This window comes from Hirundo rustica, chromosome 5, assembly GCF_015227805.2.
Source record: "Hirundo rustica isolate bHirRus1 chromosome 5, bHirRus1.pri.v3, whole genome shotgun sequence".
NCBI lineage: Eukaryota > Metazoa > Chordata > Aves > Passeriformes > Hirundinidae > Hirundo > Hirundo rustica.
In genome coordinates, this window is record NC_053454.1 from 18,400,229 (window position 1) to 18,425,360 (window position 25,132).

The following is a 25,132-nucleotide window of genomic DNA, read 5'->3' on the forward strand; positions in this document are numbered from 1 at the left end:
ATTGTTTAAGCTGATTACTAGAGGTAGGCTGTAAACAGGTAACTGGAAGGGAGAATGTGGTATTATGAACGGAGGTTTTTAGTCATGTGTTGGTGGGAGGCTGTCTGCCTCAGGAAGCATCTGTTGCACCATGGGAATGTGTTTTGTTTTAATGATGAGACACAAGCAATAAAACAGGCTTATCCTATGTTCACTATTTACATAGGTTTTTCCTGTCTCCAAAGAACTTCCTTAAGCAGGCCCTACATAAAGTCATTTCCTCAAGGAATCTCTCAGCAGTACTAGATGATGTTTGATGTTGTTTTACTAAGTTGATGTTTTGAAGTATTAGTATCTTCGTGTGTGTGTCTAATGTCTCACCAAGCCAAAGTTGTTAAAAATGTTTTCTGGAGGCAAGGATCAAGTAGAATCTAAATTTAGTGGCCGAAACCAGGGAAGATGACTCTCTTCTATACAGCGATTAAAGCAGGAAAAGTAGCTAGCATGGTCTGGAATGGTAATACTATTGTGGCACTTTGGCTGTAGTAAGTTTGACAGGGATAAGTCTTCATTATGTTCTCTGGAAATACTGTCCGCAAGATGTTAAATGTCCTTTCAAGTTCCCTTAGTATTTTGGTTTTGTCCTTGTCACTTATGTAATAAAAGTCTGAAATATGAACTGGAGTTCATATTTCTGTAAACAACATTTGGTGTTAGCTGTTTAGGCAAAATTCTGCATGTGGAAAAATATGGCTGCAGTGGTTCAGAAACTTAAGACATTACAATTGTTTTTTTGTGACACTGGGATGACTCCTGAGTGTGTTTTACATCTCACTGTGCAAGACTGTCTGTTACGAGCATTCATCTTTCAATCAAGGATTTTGAGCTTCCTAACCAGTGCAGCAAACCTTTGCCCCCAAAGGTATTGGGTTACATTGAATTCCTTAATTTGTTGTCGCTCTCTTAATAGGGGTGTTTTTTGAATTAATTTTTGTGCTTTCAACCGCTAATGTATTTGTCCCTAGGCAGAATGTGTTTTAGTCTCCTGAAGTTTTGTAAGCAACTTTGAACATGTGTAGACAATTTGTTTTTGCAGAGCAGGCTAAGGAGCCAGGTCTTGTGTGAAAACATTGCTGGTGTTAGTTCACAGCTGTGCCTGTGCAAAGAAGCCCTACAGAGAGGCAGCACGTGTTATCATGGGCACAGTTGGATAGAAACCTGTTCCAACCTGGTTTGGACTAGACCTACCTCACGCCTTGCCTCCTTGGATATGCTTAAGCTAATATGTAGCTGTCTGCACCTCTTTATTTAGTCCTGCTACAATGAAATGATCCCTTGGAAATTCTATCTTGGCTTTGCAGAGATTGCAGTTTACTTTGCAGTAGGTAGCTACAGTTTTGTTTTGAGCTGTAGGAACTTTTTCAATAGAATGTGTAGGTTACTTAAGATATACTTGGTAACACTTTCCTTGCTGGTCCTACATTTTTCTAGTCATATATTATTAATATTATTAGATATGTTTTCTTATTTTACTTTATAGCATCTTTAGAAGCCATTTCTGTAGGGTAGGCAGTCATACCCAAATCATAGTATGTTGCCTTTTAAAAGCACATCTGCCATCATAATTCAATCAGTGTGTATGACATTGCGATAGCTGCAACAAATCTTGTAGCAAACAGATGTGAGGAAATGTACTAAAAGGCTGAAGTTGTAACTTTTGCAGGTTTTCCCTACAAAGGAATAAATCTGAAGGAAATAACACTTTTTGAGGAATAGATGCTCAAGGGTGAGGCAATACCTGGCCAGGAGATGTTACTTAGTGCTTTTAAAGTACACTTGTCCATTAAAGGGTCTATTTGAAGTTGATGAAACTGAAAATCATGAACTTGAGCCTTCACACAGAACAAATCATAAACAACCTGAGAGTGCTTCCTGCTGCAGTTAGTAAGTGTGGTTAATTCTACTTTTCCGGTAGCATTCTCTCTAAAATATGCAATTCCTTGTTTGCCCTGCGTGTCTTGCAGCATCGATATTTTAACTTTTTTGTGGTCTTCCTTCAGATGGGTCTTTAGTTATTAGTTGACTGGATTTTAGTGAAAGTTATGATACTAAAGGCTTTCTGAAGAGAAAAGAAGGTGGTTGTGGACCTGATCCTGGGACTTCTCCAGGGCTCCACAGGTCCTGTCCCCTCCAGGCAGGAGAAAGTTTCCTTTGGAGTTATTACACTGCTGAATCTTGGGCTTTGGGATGTTAGTCTTTGTAGAGGTGCAGCTGTTATAGTTTCAAGTCTAGGTGTGGTGTTTTTTTAAAAATTCTATACTTGTTTTTGAAGTAACTGCTTTTGACAAATGGTTATCTTTGTTTCATACAGAGTTTTTAGGTAACTTATCTTCTGCTTTCTTGGTTTCAACTTTGTAGTCTGAAAAGGACTTCTCCTTCCTGAGTAATTATGTTGGCTAAGATAATACTTAGATGTGTTTTTCTTAGAGATTATTCTTTTAACCTCCCTATTTAGAGTTATTTTTCTAACCTTTCTTTGTATACTTAATGACCAGGGCAACAGAAGAGAGATTAGCTGCCATGACAAGGGACAGAAAAATCCTCTTTTTAACTAGAGTTGTTCCGTTTTTGTCTTTCTTCAGTTTAGGTCTCAGTTCTTCTTCTTAAAGAAGCACTTCCATATTAGGCCACTTTTGAAACAAAGATCTTTTATACAACAGAAAGAAGCTTGATGTTGCTGCATACCTCTTTGTTAGTGAATGCACTTACTCTCTGAAACAAGATGACCTCTTTCCAGATATGTGCACTGTAACTTTAGTGTTGTGACCTTGCAGTGTCAGAGAACCTCTTTGAGGAAGTTATCGTGATTATTTTCACAGGACCTGGGAGCAGTACGGGTAGGACAGAACGGAAGAGGGGCTTTTCACTTGGACGAGGTTCCCTGAGGAGCAGCGGTGCCGGTTCCTAAGTGCCAGCTGCTTTCCAGCGTGCGCCTTGACGCTCTCCTTTAGCAAAGGGACGCAGTCAGCCACGGCAGTCGGCGTGGCGGTACGAGCCCGGCGCGCTCCGGGAATCGCGTGCCGCGCCCTCTGCGGGCGGCGCCGCGGAACTGCAGCAGGGGCTCCGGCCGGGCGCCGAGGAGCCCGCGCTGCGCCCGCTGTTAACTCGGGACGCGCTCCCGTAGGGCCCGCTCGCCTTAGGATGGGCGGAGGCGTAACGCCTTGAAGCTTTGTGTACAGTTGGCATCTTCCTTCTGTTCTTTACTTCTAACAATGTGAATAGTATTGTTAACAGCAGTTCAGATTTTCCTTGACGGCGCCTGTGACTGAACAAAAGTTCTCATCCTTCGATATTTTACAGCCTTTACTGACAACTATCAGTAAAGGTAACAGGTTTGCACAAACGAAAGTGATCTGAGTTTTAGCTGAGAAGATGCAAAATTGGCCCAAGCATGTATATACAATATATTCTGTCCCTCTTCAGCAACTCGATCACCCTACAACACTTGTTTTGAAAAAAAATGTCCGTGCCTGGAATTTGGACTCTCCAAGGATAGTGCATCATCAGTCACTCGACAGCTGAAGAGTGAGCGTTAGCATTTACCTTAGCTCCCATGTGAAACAAGATAATCTTTACGGAGAGGGACATATAAGACACGTTTTTGCTGTATTTTAATATGTTTTTTGCAAGTTCCTGACGTATGTACTGGGGATGTCAGTTGATGGTAGATGCTTGCAGCTTGGAGGGAAAAAGTAAGGTGGGAAAACATCAGTTCTTTCCTACTGTTCCAGCTGCAAGATTGTACTATAATTTGGAAAGGCTTAGGGACATTAGTGGATAAGAAAATTATTTTGTTCTTTTCCTTATCGTTTAGTTCCTGCTCTTCAGTTTAGCCTCTAATAAACATGGAATGGGAATGAACAAGACAATCCATCTTTTGTTGCATGACAATTGTAGAATTTGCCAGCTTTCTGGTAGTATTGCCAATATGGGAAGTATTCAGAGTTCCCACTTGGATAATGGAATATACAGCAGATATTTTTACATTTGCATACAGTTACAGCATGCAGTCCTGTGCTTATTAAACCTTTTTACTGTTGCTGATCCATGGTTTTTCAGAAGTTCTGTAACTGCCTTTGCCCCAAAAGGCTGCTATTTTCAGTTCTCCTATATTTTGTAAGTTTCTCATAGATTTCTCATGTATATGCATGCATGTGCATATATATTTTTATATCTTAATTTCTGCCATTTTTATACACATGGGGAAGAGGAGCTAAAAATGCTTCTGCAGTTTGTATGGGCTAAATGGAGCTATTTTAGGAATCAAACAGCTTTACAAAGCTAATATCTGACAGTCAGAAAAAGTTTTGAAATAATAGATAAATACGAGAAGATTTACATCCAATCAGTGTTTCCATACTATGGCTCTGTGGTTTGTTTAAGGAGGAAATCTAGTATTTTATCCCGAGCCCATCAGAGGAGAAATTTGAATCCATTCATAGTTTGACACTCCCTCACATGTTAGTAAAAAGGTTTTAGTTAGGGAGAATTGGTAAGTGCTAGCTTTTGCTTGCATATTTTAACTTTTGTATTATGTTTCTTTTTATTAAGAGTTAATATTATTCTTTAACATTGGTTGCTTTTCAGTATCTCCTGCAGTTTCTGAATGGTATAATCTCTAGATTTATTAGAAATGAAGCTTTTGTTAGAAATGGAGCCTTTGCAGGATGCTCTGCACTTAAATTATTACCTGGACTGAATTTTAAAAACTGAGTTCTTCTGTAGTACCTCACTAGCTTGGCTTTCCTCCTCACCTCTCTTGAAATGGTGATGACATATGACCAGCCATATAAAAGGCTGTTTTTTGACTTAGCTGTCATGACTATCTATAGCTGGTTTTGTTTGAGCAGCTTCATCCTTCACAAACTGAAAAAAGCAAGCTATCTACTGTGGAAGATTATTTAGTTTATTTCTAGATTAGAAATATTATATTTATTTTTAGATTATTTAGATTATTTCTGGTACTGTTAGTACCGGATACTACTTTTCTGATACTAATACTAAAGTCTTCATCCACAGAGACTGTTCATACAGTGCTTTCAGGGACTGATGCTTATGAAAGGTTTCCACTATTAACAGGAGGTGATTTCCCAACCAGTATTCCAAGTCTTCTAGGCCTTTATGAAATAAGAAAATAGGATGAATTTTACAGTTCCATGGCTTTTCCTGGGTATGTATTTGGAGAACTGTTTGTAGCAACTTGTGGGATACTGATACAACACTGCCATCATAAAACTCTATCACAGAATCATGGAATGGTTTGGGTTGGAAGAGACCTTAAAGATCATTTAACTTCCAGCTTCCCTGTTGCATGCAGGGACATCTTCCATTAGATCAGATTGCTCAGAGCCCCATCCAACCTGGCCTTGAATGCTGCCAGGGACAGAGCATTTACAGCTTCTCTGCACAACCTGTGCCAGTGCCTCACCACCCACTCTGTATATCATGATTGCATGATCTTCCTTTTTATAATGTTTGCTAAAAGGCTTCCTATTAATTACTGAAAATGAAGTAGCTTTATGTAATGCTTCTGCATTTGGAGTGTAACCACTGAGGAATGAATAGCAAGCAGAAAATTGGCCCTCTGATGACATCTACTTTTTAATTTGATGAATAGAAGTCAAATTTTTGTTGTCTAATCAAAAGACTTTAGTACTACTTAGTAAACAGCTTACTCTCATCCCTCAGGCAGTTGCATTTAACTGGTATGGCAGGATTCAGGCATTACTCATCCAAAAATGACTGGCACACTTTCAAATCTTACATGGTCTTATTTTCAAGGAGGGGAAGTTGGTTAAATGTTATCAGAATAAAGAAGTGTACAGTGTGACTGTGTGGTGTGTTCCTATAATCAGTGTAAATCTGAGGCATACTAACAATGTTAAAGTTAGTACACTAGAAACTGCATCATAGGTTTTTCTAGGATTTAATAATTGTGAAAAAAAAAAATCTTGTAAGAGTGTTTAACTTACTTTCTGAGTCTTTGATTAGAAAACTCAGATCAGTTCTCTGCTGCTTGCATGGGGAAGAGGTAGGAAAGACTCTACCTGATTTCTGTGTAGTTTCTCTTCAGAAATTGTCATTTAGGCACTTAGGATGATGTTTTTCCCTTTTCTTCAGTTTCTAAGGGAAGATATGCAATACAAGGATGCCTCAAATAAACATAGTCACCTGCACAGAGAAGACAAGCATATCACCATTGAGGATCTGTGGAAACGCTGGAAAACGTCTGAAGGTAGGTAAAGAAGCTGAAAGTGATGGTGGCTGTTGACATAATTGAACAATTTTTCCACGAAGTATAGAGTAGTGCATGAAGGACCTCTTGAAGCATCTTCATGAATCTGTTTTGACACTGTTATTTATAGGCACACATAAGCCTGATAAGAACTCATTTAGTCCAGCTAGAGTTAATTTCCTCTTCATGTGTTTTGTGTATTGAGTAAACTAAGATAGCTTGCATGAGGTTCTATTTTCTCAAGGTGTCAGGTGCAAGTGCTGTATTCCAGTTTAGCATGTTTTTAATTTAATAATCCCTAAGGGTTTCTCTCAAGCTATTTTAAAATATTTTTTATATAGTTTTTAAGTGGAAAATCCCATGCACTTTTACTTTGATTTTATCTGAGCTCCAAAGATCTAGAATTCTTAGTCCAAAACATTTTTGAAAATCTTCTTAAACTTGGGATACAGTAAAATATACTGACAACCCAGCACCACCAACCCTCCCTTTGACTTAAATGAAATAAATAAGTTGAGCCAACTATTCCAAATATCAAAGGACAGTGTTTAGTCAACAGTACAGTGTTCATTGCCAAATATGTCCCAGGATATAGTGATTAAAAGAGAGATCTGGAATATTAGAATTGTTAGAAGAAAAATACCTATCTTCCTCACCCCCTTCCCCGCCCCATCCCACCCCATCCCACCCCTCATTCCCAAGGTGTTGTGCTGTCCTGGTTTAGGATTAATTTTCAGCAGTAGTCAGAAGTGGGCATGGCTAAGGCCTGGGTGTTGTCCTGTACCACCTCACACCATTGCGGGGAGCCTGGGAATGGGAGTCTCTCTCTCTTCTGGGGAGAAGAGGTTCATTCTGGTCAAGAAGCATGGGGAATGGACCCATCTGGTATTTGTTTATTGTCAGGGGCTTTCCATGTGAGTAGTTTATTTTTCTTTTACCTTTTGTTATTGTATTGTTACTATTGTTCATTTTCTCATCTCATTGCTGTTTCCAGTGAATTGTTCCTATCTCAACCTGTGATCTTTGCCCTTTGTACCCTCCAGTTGGAGGTAGTGGGGAAACCACACACGTGTTTGTAGAAGGACTACTAAATTTGCGAATACCATTCCTAAACCACAACATATTCTAATGGTGGGCATAGAGACATCTAAAACTTGGTTTGGGTCAAACAACTGAAAGTAAGAACAGGAGTGGAATGAAACCAGGAATATGGCATTGGTTCATTCTGCTAATGCAGGAAGTCACTTAAGTGCACTCTGAGGTAATGCATGAAGTGCTTGCTATGTAGTAAATATCTGTTTTAACCAGTAACTGTTGGCCTCATCTCTTCAAATATTCTTTAAGTACTTAATGGCTGAAGATCCTGTTCCCTGAACGTATTGCAACTAAATTATCAGAAAAAATTATCTCCTCAAAACTGTTGATCTAAGTCATGAGTAACTCTTCAAAAATTTAGGCTATAGTGATTCTAGAAGTATAATTTTTCTGTTGTGTATATCTTACTTCGAGTTTTCTTGAATGTAGTGAATAGAGTGAGTAAGACTCAGAAGGCTTGAAGAGGAATGTCTCATCTCATTGTGTCTGCTTATAGTGGCTTTATTTGTGTATCCTGCTGAGAGAACTAAAATTGCACCACAGGGAGACCTTTAGAATGAGACTCCTGAGCAGTGTTAACAGTGGTCTGCTCTCTGTTAGAGAGCATGAAGCCCTTCAGAAAATGAACTACTTTAATTTGATTTTAGATAACATGAAAAATGTTGCCATTCCTTTCTATATGCGTTAGGAATTTTTGATTTACTTGTTTCTTATGTGCCACCAGTTTATGGCAATTTGAAAACATTAAGCAAGAGGATGGAAGGTAGTGTAAATGACAGTATCAGTAATTTGAGGCTTTTAAACAATCTGTTGAGGTATCTGTGTGAGAATTACAAACTCTAGTGCTCTTGGCAGTATATAGAGAAACATCTTTTTGATCTACTGCTGCATAGTTTATGCTGAGTAGAATTTGCCCATTCTTTGCCATAAAGCTTGCTTTATGTGAATGTTTGTCTTAAATATTTGTCAAATAGCTTAAAGGTGTTCTTTGTTCAACATATTGGTGGTGCAAGACAGAAAGAGGGAAGAAAGCGAAAAAATTGCTGTTTGGTGTCTCCTTTTAGGATTAAGGAAAATAGAGGTTGCATTTAAATAATTGATTGAGAAGGATTTTATACGCTGAATGTAACAGAGGATAGATGGCATTCAAAGCTCTAAAAAATGCCTAATAAAAGAGTGGGCTTCAAAGTATTGCTGTTTAATGTTTCTGGCACTGGGCAGGTTTTTGATGTCCTTGCCTGGTGCAGAATCCTTAAAGCATAGTCTAGGCTGGTGCAAATTAAAGGAAGTCGAAGGCTGTTAATAGGTTTTACCTGCATGGAAGGAGTCATACCTTGAATCAGCATCTGGCCTATCGTGGCTGTGTTGCCACTCGGTTTAAATTACTCCTTTGGTACAAAACAAGACTGTAATTTAATTTGGTTTAGTTAGAATGTGATTTTTGTGACCTTTGAATTTTTTAATGTCATAATCTAATTCTACAGAGTGCTCTAGAGGAGTGGCTATGAACCATCATAGCTGTTTAAATGTAGAAGCCGCTGCTCTCTGAAAGTCTTCTGACTTCTGTTACTAGGTGTTGCTGTTATTTAAATGTAAATGCCAGTATATGCTTGTTGTATGGTATTCTTTGATTGCCTCCTCTTCTAACTAAGCAGTATTTATACATGTAGTACTGAGTCTTTTCAGCTATTCAGTAGTGGCATTAGTAGCTAGGGTTGGGTTGATACCAAGGGAGCATCTCCAGTATTTTTTCTGCAAGTAGTTTTGAGTGTGGAAAAGGGGACAGGGGAGCATTTGGTTTGATGTCTGAATACCAGACTTTGTGCAATTATCTTTGGAAGTTCTCTCACTCAATGGCACCTGCCTTCTCTTTTTGCCCCTGTAATGGGCTCTGGTCATGTGAAATTGCTGTCTGAAGAGCGGGGCATAGGTATTCAGTCTCAGTAGCAAGTGGGCTGTAAAATCAGTCCAGGGCCTTCAAATGGATAGTTCTCTGACCTGTCTCAATGAGTGGGGTTGGATACTGCATTCTTAGTGATGTAGGATTGTCCCTTGGAACTTGATTTTGCAGTGAAGTAAAAACTGTTGAGGTCAAACCTTGAGTTCATGAATGTTTGGTTATTGTCAGACTAATTTGAATCCTATCAAAACCTAGTTGTCACAAACAACCTTTTTTTTTAAAAAAAAAAAAGTAGCTTTTTTTACCATTATGGCATATTGGAGCTTTAATGTATAGTATCTCCTATAGACTGCCCTATAATACAAAGAAACATTCTCCTTGCCTTCCTGCCCCCCAATTCTCTTTTCCTCTGTGGAAAATAGAAGGTGAACTAAAGTCTGGTACATTATTTATTAGGGTAAAATGATACAAAAAAGGCTCTATATTTGCATGTGTGATCACCTGTTGTATTCTGATGTACTACTGCACAAGTGTTCTTGCAGTAACTGGGACTAAACTGCATACCACAAACATGTTGTGGTTGCCTTGCTCTCTAATCATTTGCTGTCTCAGGTTTTAAATATCTGGAAGTTGGAATTACATGCAAGCAGCTTGGCTTGGCTAAGGATGCGTTACATAATGCTGCATACTGCTGAAGGTCCTAAAAACTAAGTTTTGATTCCTTTTGTGTGATATGATAAACTTAACACAAAAAACTGGTAAATAGCATGATCATCTAATTAATGTGGGTTAACAATTAGAAGCTTTAATACAGGGCCAGTTTAAAACTACTTCTGCTGTCTTCACCTTCAGGTATGTTGGTAGAACAGTTGAAAAGAAGTAGAAAAAAGCCCCCCAAACTCAAACTTGTGGTCTGAAATAAAATATCTGATGGAGGTCTAGAGACTGAGTGCTGCTTTGGGGTGTGAACATTGTGCTTTCTATACCTGCCTGCCCAAAGCATGTTGCTGACATTCTCTTTCTGAAGGTATCTCTTTGTGAAACAAGGTGTGAGAGAGAAGGATGTCATAATTACTCTGTAATGCCTTATGCATTAACTTATAGTAATTGTGACTTGCTACTCTGCTGTCTGAAGTACCGCTTTCTTTTTTGGTGATTAAACTAAGGAAAAATTACAGCCTCAGCTAATAAGTGGGAGTTGGCACATTCTAATTGCTAGTGCTAATCACTATGAATTTCAGCTGGCCTGCTTGCCCTTCAGTGCATCTGGTATATCACACTTACCTTGTGTCGTGTTTCAGTTGACTATGTGTGCTTCTTGCGGAGAAAGGCCAGTTTGCTTTTCAACACTCCATGCTGTTGTAGAAGAAACGTGTATGTATGTCATGAAGTTTCATTGGAGACAAGTCAAGTAATACTCCTTCCCATCTATGGCATATGGAAATTATGAACAAAAAGAAACAATCTGAGTGTTTTCATTGACTGATAGAATAGGAAAGGAAGAACAGTCTAGTTTAGAGTCTGAGTCCACCTGGAAAACTTGGGAGTCACTCGCACTGGACTTGTGTGCATGAAGAATTAGTTTACATAATAAATCTAAAGTTCTTGCAAAATATGTATGTGAGAAGAGATTCAGATCTTGACATCCCAGAATAAGAAATGACAGTAAATATTCATAGCTTAAATGGTTGAGTGGTCAGTTAAAGGAACACAACATAAATGAAGAAGTAAATGATATTATTTTTTAATAAATGAGTAAAAGTATAAGAGCACAGAAAATATAGGTTTCAGTTCTAATTTAGGATAAACTGTGGTTGCTTCTTTTTGCAGTTTCTGTACTCATGCAGGCATCTGATACAGTGATAGATAATGAATAATAAAGTACTTTTTCCAGAATATAACTTCATTTGTTTGGGAAAATTTCCATGATAGAGTATAAAGAAAATGTCACACCAGTCTAAGCAGTGCAACAGATGTGATTTACTTTATGGTAAGCCACTTAAATGTGTCCCTCATTTCTTCCAGAATAATATGTTTAATATGACTACTGGATTGTAGAAGCCTATAAATTTATGTAAAATTTGGCAGAGTGTCTACAAGAATCTTTCAGCAGTAGAAGTGAAAAGTCTCAATGGTGTTTTTAACCCTTCTCCCCAACTTACAAGCTCAGTGAATTGTGTGGCTTCTGAAATTGAGTGTTTTGTCCTGTCAGTGATAGTGCGTAGTGGCTACTTTAGGTGTTTTTGTTCCTCATGTGTCTCAGTTTTGAAAGACAGTTGTCTGCCAAGGAAAGGTATAGCCTCCCTTGGAATGGAGAATGTAAACACCCTTCCCTTCAAATTATTATAATTTTGCAATTAGGGCAAATTTGCTTACAGGCAAAGATATGGGAATAGGAGTAACAGTACTTTACTAGGAATATATTAAAAAAAAAAAAAAAAAAAAGAAGAAAATACAAACGTAGTAGTACAATAAAACAAGCAAGGTAGCAAACAAAAATCCTGGAAAACCCTGACAGAGTCAGGATACAACCTGGCACCTTGTTGGTCAGGGTGTTGGAAGCAGTCCAAATAAATCCTCCTGGAGTAACAGATGTGGTTCTGTGGAGTAGAGATGGTCCCGTAGAAAGTCCAGTGGTGATGAGATGGGTCCAGTGTTCCTCTGGGAATCCAGTGAAAAAACAGGATCCCTTGTGTTCTTCAGTCCCAGTTTTTATCTAGCTAGGAACAGCTGGCTCCTCCCCCACTGGGTGGAGCATCTCACAGTGGGATGATGGAATGTGTCATGTCATTGGTGGGCCCTAATGGACCATTATCAGAAGATGTCCCCCTGGAGGATGGAGGGGTGGTGAAAGACATAAGAAACACTGCCCCACCTGGATTTAATGGCTGGGCCGTTATCAGAAGGCATCCGCCCCCCTCCCCCCTGGAGTCAGAAGGATAAAACATCTCCCAAAAACCAGCTTTCAACAGATGAAATCAAATACACGTTTTTAGGTTACATAATCCAAGACATCATGTCACAACAAATCAGTGCTTTTACTTTGGACCAGTCTATGAACATATTTCTAGAATGCAGTTAAGGTAATATTTTTCTGGATGATTTTACCACTCTTGAGACTTGTAATGAAGAGTCAAATGACTTTTAATGATTTGTTAATCTGATGGCTTATTATTCACAAAACAGTTAAGAATCTTTGCAATGGGAAAACTACCTGTTTATAAATGGAGCCCAGACATTTTGTCTTAGAGTAATATGACAAAACGTAATCTGTTTAAAATCAATACCTGACTGTAGCTCACAAGGAGAGAAAGAAATGGGATATCATACTGGGAAGGTTGTGTAGCCATTCATATGGATAGATAACAAGAGATTTGTACTGTGAGTTTGTTTCTTGAAGCTGTAATTGAGTCTGTGAAATGTGTTCTTTCTCCCTCTATCTGGAATGTTAATCTGAAACATTTAAGCTTATTTTGCAGCTGTGCTAGTGTAGACAAGAGACCTAGAAGTCCTTATTTCAGTTGCAGTGTGAACTGAAATATGAATCTGAACTCATAAAAATTTCCATTGCCTGCAGCTTTACCTGTCAAGCTTTCAGCAGTGCTTTCTAAAGGATTATTGTCAAAAGTCACCACTGAGAATGTGTCCTAGTGATAATCTCTGCCCAGCACTCACATGCAAATAGTTCTAGATAAAGAAACGTTCAAAAAACCCCTCAGCTTTTCATTTGAATACATGCCTGTCCAGAAGGAGGCTATCCCTGTTTCTTTCAAATGCAGACAGAGTTTACAGACTCATAAATGGAGTGAACAATTTCCCTTCAATTTTGTCAGTGTGAAGCTGTAAACTGTAGCAGCTGGCCTGTAAGGGACGGAAATGTGGTGTTTTGTGGTGTTTGTTTGTTTGTTTTTTTTTTTTTTTTTTTTTTTTTTAATTTTTTTGGTGTTATCTATGGGTAATATTTTCTTAGTATGTCTGTACCTATGAATGTTTAGGTAGAGTGTTGCCGTTATTAAGGAAAATTGTTAATTATTTGCTACGTATTTTTTCTTAGACCATTTTTGCATGCAATTCTACTCTTCTTGGCCATGTTTGAGAGAGATTTAATAGTTTTCCTGTTCCATTTCTTCTGTCTCTTGGTGTTGTCTTTCAGTCTCCTCTCTCCTTGTCTTGTCAGCTCCCATTTTGTGGTTAATAAGCATAAGCCTCTAAGAAAATTCTTGTCAAAACAAGTTCTTAAGGCATCATCCTGGGAAAGATCTTGGTATATTGCCTCAAATGGTTACAGCACCAGCTCGTGTATTTAGTTCTGCAAGGATAGCACGGACAAAGGAGTTGAGGCTGAAATCAGTTTAAGCAGATGAAAGTCACAAGATCCTGTCCTGATTTAAACTAAAGCAAAAGACTAAATTGTTCTGTGAAAGTTTCAATAAAGAAGTACTTCTATTGGTTCCATGCTTGCTTGTTTATAGTTTGCCTAAGCTTTCACAGGGGAGCATGTAATGAAAAAGGCAAAATGCCAGAAACACCTTGGTAATGCTAATTTTTCTGGAATTATAGTTGGCTAAACTCTTTTGGTTTTTGTAATCTGCTTTTTTAACTGCTTGTCTTCTAAGCTGTTGATTTTTACTAAAAATGTGAGGTAATTAAATTTTTCTTTCAGTTCATAACTGGACTCAAGAAGACACTCTTCAGTGGCTCTCAGATTTTGTTGAATTGCCCCAATATGAAAAGAATTTTAGAGACAGCAATGTCAATGGAACAACACTTCCCAGGTGAATATATCTTCTGGAGTAGTTTCAGATAATTCCCCATAGGTTGCTGCATTAATCTATATGGTAGGAACAACTGTGTGAACCTAAAGTCTAACAAGATACAGTCCTATGCAAGAAAAGAGAAGTGTCCCTGCAGTTTTGAAGAGGTGGCTGCATTTTTTTTTTTTCTGCTGGAATATTTCAAAATACAGCTTTCATAAAAGTTTTATTTCTTTCTGTGGAAGCTCTTATCAAAGGTCACATGATTCTTTGTGGTAGCAAACTTCCTTTTGAACATCTTCTGATCTATTGTAGGGGCATATACAACAATGTAACTGTAAAGTACCTTTCCTGGAGCATAAATACCACACCTGAGAATTGTATGTATTTAGGAGTTGATGTCACAAGTCTGTAAATATACCTTTAACTATGCTAAATGGATTTATTTAATGATTTTTTTCTGGAAAGAAAAGAATAGTTAAATTATTTAATTTTCTTCTTTTGCCACATGCTGATATGCATTTTTATAGCATTACTGTTGTATTGTATTTCTCACTCTTAATTGCATACCTGTAATCTATATAACTGTGGGAAATGCTATTGATGTCTTCTTTTTTTTTTTTTTTTTTTTTTTTTTTTTTTGCATAGGCTGATTCTGCATGTAGTCTATGGAATAGGTAACGTTTTGTCTTGTCATTAACAGGATAGCAGTAAATGAACATGCTTTCATGATCTCTCACTTGAAAATAATTGACCGGAGCCATAGACAGAAGCTTCAGCTTAAAGCCTTGGATGTTGTTTTATTTGGACCTCTCACCCGTTAGTAACTTTTTGGAGTTTTTTTTTCTTATCTCTTGATTGTAAGAATTCAACAAAGCATATTTTCCATGACATTTGATACTGTAGATAGGACAGCATATCTATTTTGTGGATGTGCTGATTGATTGCTTGGCATGCATTGTGAAACTCTGCAAGGAATTAAAAAAGGTTATTTAGGTGCTTTGAAGAACAAAGGTTCACTTCTGTATGTAAGATCACGTAGAAATTTTAGTATAACCCCACTTGACAGATGGATGTTGGCTTTTGTGTCACAAGAAGTGTCCTCTAAATATTTTTGACAGTTTAAATTACATTTATAGCTAAGGTTACATTCACTGCTCAGTTAGCTTGGACAGCGCAGCTGGGATGCTGAAATGAGAGGGGATGACCTTCCCCAAGCAGAAAAAAGGAAATGGTGATGCAAATCCATCATCTGCATTTTTTGTGCATACTTGTGTTTAAGTGCAGTTAAATTTAATGCAGGAGTTCCACATCTGACCCACTTTACCTTATGCAGCCATGTCCATACCACATCACCAGTGCTCTGCATGCTCAGCATGCCTGCTTGGACACAGTTACAGCTCTGTTCTGGTACTGTGCATGTCAGGTGTTCCTGAACTAGTCAGGCCAGATCTGAGCTGGGGATTTTTTGGGGAAAAAAAAAAGCTTTGTATTAGACCTTTAATGGTTGCAAAAACTGTCTTTATGGAGTTGCAAATGATTATAAAAGTTGTACTAACAAAAATGTTACGTGAATCTTGGATATGATAATTTGACAATCCAGCTTTTACTTTTAAAAAATGCTGCTGTTACCATTTTAAAATGTACTTTATATTTTCTGAGTTCATTTTTAACTCAGCAGAGGGTATTCAAGAGGGTGCAGACTGGGGAGAACTTGCTTAAGTCTAATTACTCCTCCTACTGGCCTGATAAAGTGCAATTGAGGCACTCTATTATAACTCTAAATAAAGATATAGAGTATGTACTTGTAAAGGGATTTAGTAAGCTTTTCTCAGTCTAATGAATGTTTTAGTATAGATTAAGTAAATTGTATTAGAGCACAGCTGTTTATGTTGTACGGAAAATGCTGTGGAATACATTCGAAAGGTAGTTGTTGGAGGTGGTTTGAGGTAAATGAGCTAGAATTCTGTTTAGCATCAGGTTCTGAAACTTTCTAAGCTGGGGAGAGGGGGGGGAAGTCTTTAGTCTGTTGTCTGTATCAATGAACTAGTTAATAATGGTGTTGTTCTCTGCACAGGTCCCCCTCACAACTGGATGAAGGATTTTATATTAACAGTTTCTATAGTTATTGGTTTTGGAGGCTGCTGGTTTGCATATACACAGAACAGAACCTCAAGAGAACATATCACAAAAATGATGAAGGACTTAGAAAGTCTCCAAACAGCAGAGCAAAGTCTTCTTGACTTGCAGGAAAGGTATAAAACCTAAAAAAAAAAAAAAAAAAAAAAAAAAAAAAAAAAAAAAAAGTTGTCCTTTTGTTTTGAGTTTAAACAAAAATGGACACCCTTTACAATCTTAGGTTTTTTGCATTAACTACCTTTGGATTTTGTTCATATTTCCTTTGCATGGAAATTGTGATTTCAGTGGTGCTGATTTCTTGGGTAGAGATTGCTCCTGGATATTTTAGCAGGCAATACAAACTTGTGGATGAAGACAGAGAATAGAGGCTCAGTCTTTTTTCCTACAGATTTGCAAATATGTATTATTATTGTCATATAATTACAGTTTACTTTAAATAGTTAGATACATGGGAATGGGAACATTTTTTGTCTTTTTAAGCTTTTAAGATTGAAACAGACCTGAACTGATTAGTTTCTGTTGTGTATATAGCAGTGTGAGAGTTGATAGTCTGTGGTGCACCTGTAACACAGTTGTCTATAGAGACTTGTATTTTGATATTATACTTTTAATGATGGTTCTCTTAAAAGTTTGGGTATTTTGCCTGGAGTGGATATCACATTGTGTGATGTAATTGCTGATTCATGAAGCTTGCAGAGTCTTTATTATCACAGAGAGGTTGAGGTTGGAAGAGACTTCTGGAGTTCATCTTGTCCGCCCCTCCTGCTCAAGCAGGATCACCTAGAGCAGGTTGCCTAGGACCATGTGCAGGTGGCTTCTGAATATGTCCAAGGATGGAGACTCTACCACCTCTCTGGGCAACCTGTGCCAGTGTTCAGTCACTCTCATGGTGAAAGTGTTTCCTGATGTTCAGATGGAGCCTCATGTGCTTTGGTTTGTGCCCATTGCCTCTTGTCCTGTTGCTGGATGTATTTTGTTATCCTGAGGACTGCAACTTTTAATAAATATGCTGTGTATTTTCTCATATTTTTTGTTCAATTATGAAGGCTTGAGAAGGCACAAGAAGAGAATAGAAACGTTGCTGTTGAAAAGCAAAATCTGGAGCGCAAAATGATGGATGAGATCAATGATGCAAAACGTGAAGCTCATCGCCTAAGGGAATTGAGAGAGGGAGCTGAATGTGAGCTCAGCAGGCTCAAATATGCAGAGGAAGAGTTAGTACAGGTATCTGCCAGCTGTTTATAAATTTAGTGTTGACTTAAAATCAGTCCTAGCTTTATTAGATCCTCAGTAGTTCTTAAGGCAGCATTCCCAAATGCTAGATTTGAATGGAAAAATTCTGAGAGCGCTTAATGATTGTCTGTCAATCATGCCATTATCTAGTAAAATAATTCAGAAAATATTAGAAGCTGTAAACTTTGTCTATTAGCTTATAATATTTTGGGATTCACTGAACAAAAATATATACAAAAGCTTTTTTAATCTTGCTATTAGAAGAGAGAGAGACACTTTGTTTCATCTGAACACCAATACATTTTGATTTATTATGCTAAAAAAATTATCATCTTACAAAAATATTTAGACTTCGAATTAAGTGCTATATATCCTTGGAAAAATATGGAAGGTCATGGGCTAGATTTCAGAGATGCCAGATCTGCATACCTGACAACAGCTGGCACACACCACAAGTGTCAAGCTTTGGGGTGGTGCTGTGGGTTATAAAGGTGCTTATAATTCACCTGCTAGTTCTAATGATACTTTTGGTGACACTTTTATTTCTTCTTGATTGCTAGGTTCGTATGGCTTTAAAAAAGGCTGAGAAGGAATTTGAGTTGAGAAGTAATTGGTCTGTTCCTGAAGCTTTGCAGAAGTGGCTTCAGTTAACGCATGAAGTTGAAGTACAATATTACAATATCAAAAGACAGCATGCAGAAATGCAATTAGCAATTGCTAAAGATGAGGTAATAAATTATTCTTCAGCTACTTAAAGATTTTTCTGATCTGTTGCTAGAGCTATGAAATAGTAAACACAATGCAGATATTTTTTCTTGTCTGAATTGTTTGCTACCTGTCAAAATTGCTAGTTTTTAATATAATGTACATTCTTCTAGAAAGATAAGTGAATTGCAGTGGCTGCTGCTTCTTCCTCCTACTTCTGGTAGAGTGCACCCTTCTTTTGAGAATGGGTTTTTCTTGAGGGTGGAACCAGGTTTTGTCTTGCTTCAGACTTATGATACTGTTCCACTGATGAAGAGTGGAACAAATGGATGGGCCCTTATTCTATAGCTGACATACATTTAGGTAGCTCGTATTACATCAGTAACCAGTGTAATCAACCCTTGTCATCTGTTAAGTATGCTATTAGTTTTATGCATTTCACTTAATTTTGTTTTTTAGGCAGAAAAGATAAAAAAGAAGAGAAGCACCGTATTTGGAACGTTACATGTTGCACACAGCTCCTCCCTGGATGAAGTGGACCATAAAATTCTTGAAGCAAAGTAAGAGGGTTACCGGGACAGGATGCATATTCTTTTGTGATTATTTGCTTCCGGAACAATGGCATTTTAAAGAGTTATGGAATTGAGTGTCTTAGTGATTTTGCACTTTAGAAAAGCAATTTAAAGAATACTAAAATGTGAATATTTCAACAGCTGTAATGGATCTTCTGGTATGCTGGAATGAATGTGTTGCTTTGCTTTATCAATTTAGTGTGTGTAATTTTAATATGTGCCTTTCTTCAGGAAAGCACTCTCTGAGTTGACAACGTGTTTGCGAGAGCGTCTTTATCGATGGCAACAGATTGAGAAGATTTGCGGGTTTCAAATCGCACACAATTCTGGGCTACCAAGCTTGACCTCCTCTCTCTACTCTGATCACAGCTGGGTAGTTATGCCTCGAGTTTCCATTCCTCCCTATCCAATTGCAGGGGGAGTTGATGACTTAGATGAAGACACTCCTCCAATAGTTTCACAGTTTCATGGTAAGTGATGAGCTCAGTAAAAAGAAAGAGGAAAAGCTGTGGGGGCATGGGATTTTCAAGTCAAGTGGGAGAAGAGTACTGAAATCAAACAGAGTTAGATCAAAGTCAAAAGGACCAAAATTCTTTGTAGCATTTTAGATACTAGATCTAGTGGGACTTACATAAATGGGAAATTGGGTTTTGCAATAAAGATAACATGAAGAAAAAGCCTTTATTTTGTTTCAGTGGGAGAGTGGGACAGATTCAGCTAAGGTTTTTAAAGTGCTTATAAATCTTGGATTGGTACTTAGACAAAGGTTTGTAATGAATAATGCTGAGTTTATTAGCTCATTTATTCTTTCATGTGGAAGGGACAGAGTTAGTTCAGGGCTCCTTGAGCTATGAGGAAGATCACATCCTTTGGGAGGCCCCATGCTACATAGCCTTGCACACATCCTTTAGTGGTTGCAACAAAATCCTGTTGTTCAAGGGAAGCTTTCAGGCAGAATGTTTGTGTTTGGATACTGTGAGTGTCCGTCAGAGAGGCCTAGTTCTGGAGGGAGAGAAATCCAGCTTTGTTTAAACTATGATCAGAAGATATACACTGGGGATTCAGACCACCCCTGTATCATGAGTCATTGTGTCAGAACAAGAGCCTGTTTTGTGGAGGTTGTGATTAACTGGACTCTAGAGGCAAGTCAAAAAGATGAGCTCCCATGCAGCTATTCAAACAAGCTGTTTTAAGCTGAGGTAGGAGTAGGAAGGAAAACTGTCATGTGGGTACATTTTTCTTCCAGGAATAGGATTTTCAGAAGAAATTCAAACTGTATTTTAAAATAGCATAAGGTCACCACTTTGCTGGCTTCACTTAGTGTGCCTTGGGCACTTGTTTTTCTTCTAAATGTACCAACCTTTTTTTCTGCAGACCACATTGAAAAGTTCATTAATCCTCTTGCAACACTACTTACTGCAAGTTCTGATCACTTTTAAGGAATGCTGTTTCTCTAGTTGTCTTCAGTGCAAATATTTTGATTTAAACCCTAGCAACAAATTTATTGGAGACCTAATGAAATATGGATACCTGGAGTTAAGCTTCCAATTCTATATAGAGAAGCCTGTGGTCTGATTTCAGAATGAAGAGCTCCATTTATTGTCATGATTTTCCAGATGGTCTACAATACCAACACTTGGATATGAGTGTAAAAGACTTGTGGGGTTTTTTCACTCTTCTCATTTAGCTCTTGCTTAGAAGTGAAGCCAGAGAAGAGAGTGCAGTTGATTCAAAGGAACTACAATTAGGAAAGAACTGTACTGTTTGTAAGAGCATACTTAGCTGAAACTTTACTGTATGCTTTTGCCATTATGGTTTAATTTCTTTTTGCCAAAGATCAGTTCATTTGCAGGTTTTTCTTTCTCAGTGATGAAAGTAAATCTGAATTTTAGTAATACTACAAAAACCTTTTTTCTTTCTGAATTTTGGGAAGGCACGAGAACCTGGTGTTGTCAAAGTTATCAGATGAAGGAAGTAGCCAGTCCTTAGTTTACTAGCTTTAAAAATTTCTATTTGCTAAATAAAACATGGAAACACTTAGAAGTGGGGAAGGAGAGGAAAAGATGCTAAATGATCTGTTGTTGAAACTAGTGTTGAGGAGTCAAATTACTGTAGGTTAGTTCAGGAACTGCTGAATTGTTCCCATCCTTTAGATAAAAATAACAAATGCACACGAGGAAGGACAGAAGCAGAATGGCTTGTCTTGGTCATGAGGCTTCAGGCAAAATGCATTGTGCAGGAAGTCACCTAAGAAAGGGGCTATTCCAGTCACTGGATCTGAAGTGGACTGGGCTGTTGCCTTGCTCCAGCATCCTTTGGACTCAAAAGATTTACAAAATTTGAGGACTGTTGGGCAGGCTTCTTTGTGCCAGAGCAATTGTGTTGATAGGCTAATATTGTGTCAAGTAATGTAGTTGTTTGATCAATCTCAAGCTGGAAGTCAAGTTCAGAAGTCCTTGCAGCAGGAAGGTGATTGTGAAACTTCTACTTTTCCATTGACTGAATAGGATTCAGCTGGTTCCTTGACTTTGTGAGTTTCATTTGCACTGGAAGATTCTACATGTTAAATTGTCATAGCTGAATTCTTCATATTCCTGTGTATATACACCTACAAAAAATCAAAATGATTGTTATTTCTCTTGAAATTCACTGATGGTGCAAATTTTTTTTTTTTTTTTTTTTAATATCAGCAAGTAGGATGGCATCTGATTTACCCGGTTCTGTAGCACAAATTTCCTAAAGAGATTCTTATTTTCTTATCTCAGTTCATATTTGGGCTTTGAGGAATTTTTTTTGTAATGACACAAGATATTTGAGTTCCCAACATGCTTTTAAGATCAGTAGGGAATTCATCAAAAGTAAAATTAGAAGTTTGAGTTACATGACAACTCTCATGTTGAGACTCGCTAACCTTTCTTTCCTGCTCAGGAGTGGAAATAAATCTACGTGTTCACTAATGGGCAGTTATTTACTGTTTAGTGAAAGCTGTGATTTCCTGTACTAAAAGAGAGTGGTCAACTTGTCCTTTTCTGAGATTCCAGGAAGGAAACAGTAACTTACGTGACGATAAACTGGCATTGCAGAAAATAAAATGTATTTTGTCAGGCTAAACATCCTTGTCTACAGAAATAATTGAAGGGATTTTTAGTGTTTTGTGTTTGTTAAGCAATTTTGAACCACCAGTAAGGGTCTGGTGTATCTTACATAAGCAGTGATGCATTCCATGGGACAGTTTGAGGAGGGATATGAAACATCCTGAGACTTGTAACAGCTAGCCTGAAAATAGGTCTCTAAATTTATTTCTGTACAAGTATTGCTGCCTAATAATCTTTTGAAGGAGGAATTGGATTAGGAACATTGGAGCTTTTCACTTCCTGTTGGGTACTTTGCTGATGAAGTCTTGTGTGGCTGTCTCCACCCATTCTTAGTATATTTGCTTCCAGAAATTCATAGTTAGCTTGGCAAGAGACAATGTTTTCTAAAAGGAAGTTCTTGAGCTTAAAAAGAGGTTGAATTATGTATTTTCTGTCATGTTACACGAATGAAATTGGTCTTCTCTACCTAACCTACATTTCAACTAGTGTAGTTGATCAGTTGGCTGCTTAGTTAGTCATACTGACATTGCAAAACTTTTACATTTTCTTCTAATCTCCAAATCACCACACAATTAAAATACAGGACATTGTGTAACATGCTAATTTCAGCACTGCTATTTTTAGTTTATGAAGGGTTGGGAGTTTCAGTAGAATCTTTCTTTTTGTTCTCAAGAGAGCTTAGTGGGCCAGAGTTTTGGTGTACTTGGTCAGGGTAATACTTGCAGGCACAAAATCTCTGCAGTTGCATTTTGATTAGCTGCTTCATCTAACTGTAGACTGTACGAGGTGTGCCAGTCTTTCTTCCTCTGAAACTGTCAAGCAATGTCTAAGTTGTTTACAAATCACTGTCACTGAAGCAGATATCTGCTACTTAGTCTTCAGAGTAGATACTGTTAACATCAATGTCACTTGGAGGGTTTTGGTTTGCTTTTTCTCTGCCTCAGGGTCCATTGTAAAACCTCCCAGCACACTGGCAAGAAGCAGTAGCTTGTGTAGATCAAGACGCAGTGTTGTGCCATCATCTCCACAGTCTCAGCACGCTTTGCACTCCCCTGACCCTGACATCCTTTCTGTGTCGAGCTGCCCAGCTCTCTATCGAACTGAAGAGGAGGAGGAAGCCATTTACTTCTCTGCTGATAAACAATGGTACGGAGATTAGCAAACAGCACTTGGAACTCTTGATAGGATTATTGAGACTAACAGTTTAGAATTAGAGGTTAAAGCAAGCCAAAAGTTAAAGTAATCTATAGGATAATATAAATTAATATAGTCTACATGGAGCAGAGAGTTCTTGTCTGGTATGTGTATGTAAATAGCTAGCATGTCATATACAGTTAAGTAATGTTACAATCCAGGGTGCACTGAACTAACCCTGATTCTCCATTACAATATGTTACTGGCTTTTACATCTGAAACTAGGATCAAAAGCAATGTCAGCTACTGGGCGAAGAGGAGATGGATGGTAACACAATTCTTACAGCATGTTGAGCGTGTACCTACTCTTGTTACATGGCCTCATAGGAAAAGGTTAAATTCCTTTTGGAAGGAGCAAATGAGCTTGTTGAAAGGTAGGGACACTTGTCCGGAAGAAACTTTTTGTATATGATAGGCTTAAATCTCCTTCTTTCGTTTCATAACTTTTCTGACTTCACGTGCCAGAAAGATAGATTTTGTTCTTTGAAGTGAGATACAAATGACTGATTCTGGGCAGATGCTGCTGCCCACAAAAGCAAGATTGCACAAACTAATTCCCTTAAGTTTAGATAATAAAATTACGTAATGCAAGTTGTAACTTCAAATGTTTAACTTAAATTTTTGTTTTTTGTTTAATTAACTACTAAGGAAAAGTGCGGGTGGTGCTTTTAGACTAATGTTATTGATTCTATATTAATTTCCTTTTTAACTGTATGAAGGAAATTGTAGTTTCATTATATTTTTTCTTCTCTCTGCTCTGACTCAGGGAAGTACAGGAAACAGGTTCGGAATGTGACTCCTTAAATTCATCCATTGGAAGAAAACAGTCTCCTCCAGCAAGTCTTGAGATGTACCAGACAATTTCTCCTCAGAAAGTATCGCCAGAAGAATTCTCACTTGAGGAATCATCTACAGGAGACTCCTCTTCTCTAACTGCAGATATTTCTAGGGGCTCTCCTGACTGTGTAGGCATGGCAGAAACTAAGAGCATGATCTTTAGTCCTGCAAGCAAAGTTTATAATGGAATCCTGGAGAAGTCTTGCAGCATGAACCAGCTTTCAACTGGGATCCCAGTCCCAAAGCCTCGTCACACCTCATGTTCTTCAACCGGCAGTGATAGTAAACCCAGCCATGAAGCTGCTTCTGTCCCGAGGATAAGCAGCATCCCACAGGACCTCTACCAGAATGGTGAAAAAAATAAAAAGCCATCAAAAATAAAAAACCTCTTTAAGAAGAAGTGTAAGTGAGGTGGGCAGAAGAAAACCTAATATTATAAGAACTCTGTTTTTTAAATCTTTAGGAATGTAATTCCATTTGAGCATTCCAGACTGGATGCCCTAATGGAATACTCTGTAGGTCTCCTATATTTAATGACTCTACTGTCAACGGTTGTGCCAGCTGTCAATGAGAAATCATTAAAAAGTTCAGACAGTTTACATTCATTTCTGCCTATTTATTCCTTTATTTTTTTAGTTTGTATTTTTCAGCTTTTTTTTTTTTTTTTTTTTTTTTTTTTTTTTTTTTAAATTTGATTTGTTGGGCTTTTTAAAGTTTATTCATAAACCATTTTTAAGCCACTTTGGACTCCAAAGCTTTAATGGACTAGTAAGCCTTCCTGGGCTTGCCAAAGTTTCTTGTTTACTGGAGCATCTTCCTATCTTTCCATAGAAATAGGACATTTATCTACCGGACTTTAACAAAAATAAAAGAAGTAGAAGTAAATGAATTGCACTACTGTTTTACAGACTGGAACAGTCTCTGCAAGTGAAACTGAAAGACTTGTATTTGACTGAGAAGATGAATCTTTTCACTTTTAGATCTTTTGGGGTTTTTAAGTAGAATTTAGCATTTCTAATTACTTGATTTCTGGAAATGGAAATGTCATGCTTTTATTATGGGAAGCTTTGTTAGATGCATTTATTATTAGAATGGTTCAAGTCCTGCTGTAAAGATCATTTTTTTCCCAGGACTTTCACTGTGATTTTAATTCACTGCAGGCTGTATAACAAACAAAAAAAAAAGAAAAAAAAAACCAAAAAAAAAAAAAAAAAAAAAAAAAAAAAAAAAAAAAAAAAAAGTAAATTACCAAGAGAACAGGCTCTTGATTCCTTATGCAAGACGGTTGTGAAACTTGACTGAAGACTGAAAAAATTCACCCTCTCAGAATCAGA

At 37.7% G+C, this 25,132-nt stretch overlaps 1 protein-coding gene across 3 annotated transcripts in view; it reads left to right on the forward strand.

Annotated features, from left to right (window-relative positions):
- STIM2 (stromal interaction molecule 2) overlaps window positions 1–24,897 on the forward strand; it is a 67,886-nt gene extending 42,989 nt beyond the window's left edge. For 2 of the 3 annotated variants that reach the window (XM_040065619.2, XM_040065618.2), the window contains exons 3-12: window positions 6,160–6,274; window positions 13,933–14,044; window positions 14,727–14,842; window positions 16,101–16,278; window positions 17,209–17,386; window positions 17,956–18,123; window positions 18,560–18,660; window positions 18,904–19,142; window positions 22,712–22,913; window positions 23,728–24,897. In XM_040065619.2, the coding sequence (XP_039921553.1) occupies window positions 6,160–6,274; window positions 13,933–14,044; window positions 14,727–14,842; window positions 16,101–16,278; window positions 17,209–17,386; window positions 17,956–18,123; window positions 18,560–18,660; window positions 18,904–19,142; window positions 22,712–22,913; window positions 23,728–24,208 (1,890 nt within the window). In that variant the 3' untranslated portion in view covers window positions 24,209–24,897. Of the gene's footprint in view, window positions 1–6,159; window positions 6,275–13,932; window positions 14,045–14,726; window positions 14,843–16,100; window positions 16,279–17,208; window positions 17,387–17,955; window positions 18,124–18,559; window positions 18,661–18,903; window positions 19,143–22,711; window positions 22,914–23,186; window positions 23,336–23,727 lie in introns of all 3 variants that reach the window. The other variant, XM_040065620.2, reaches the window with a different exon arrangement.
- Window positions 24,898–25,132: the final 235 nt, after the last annotated feature.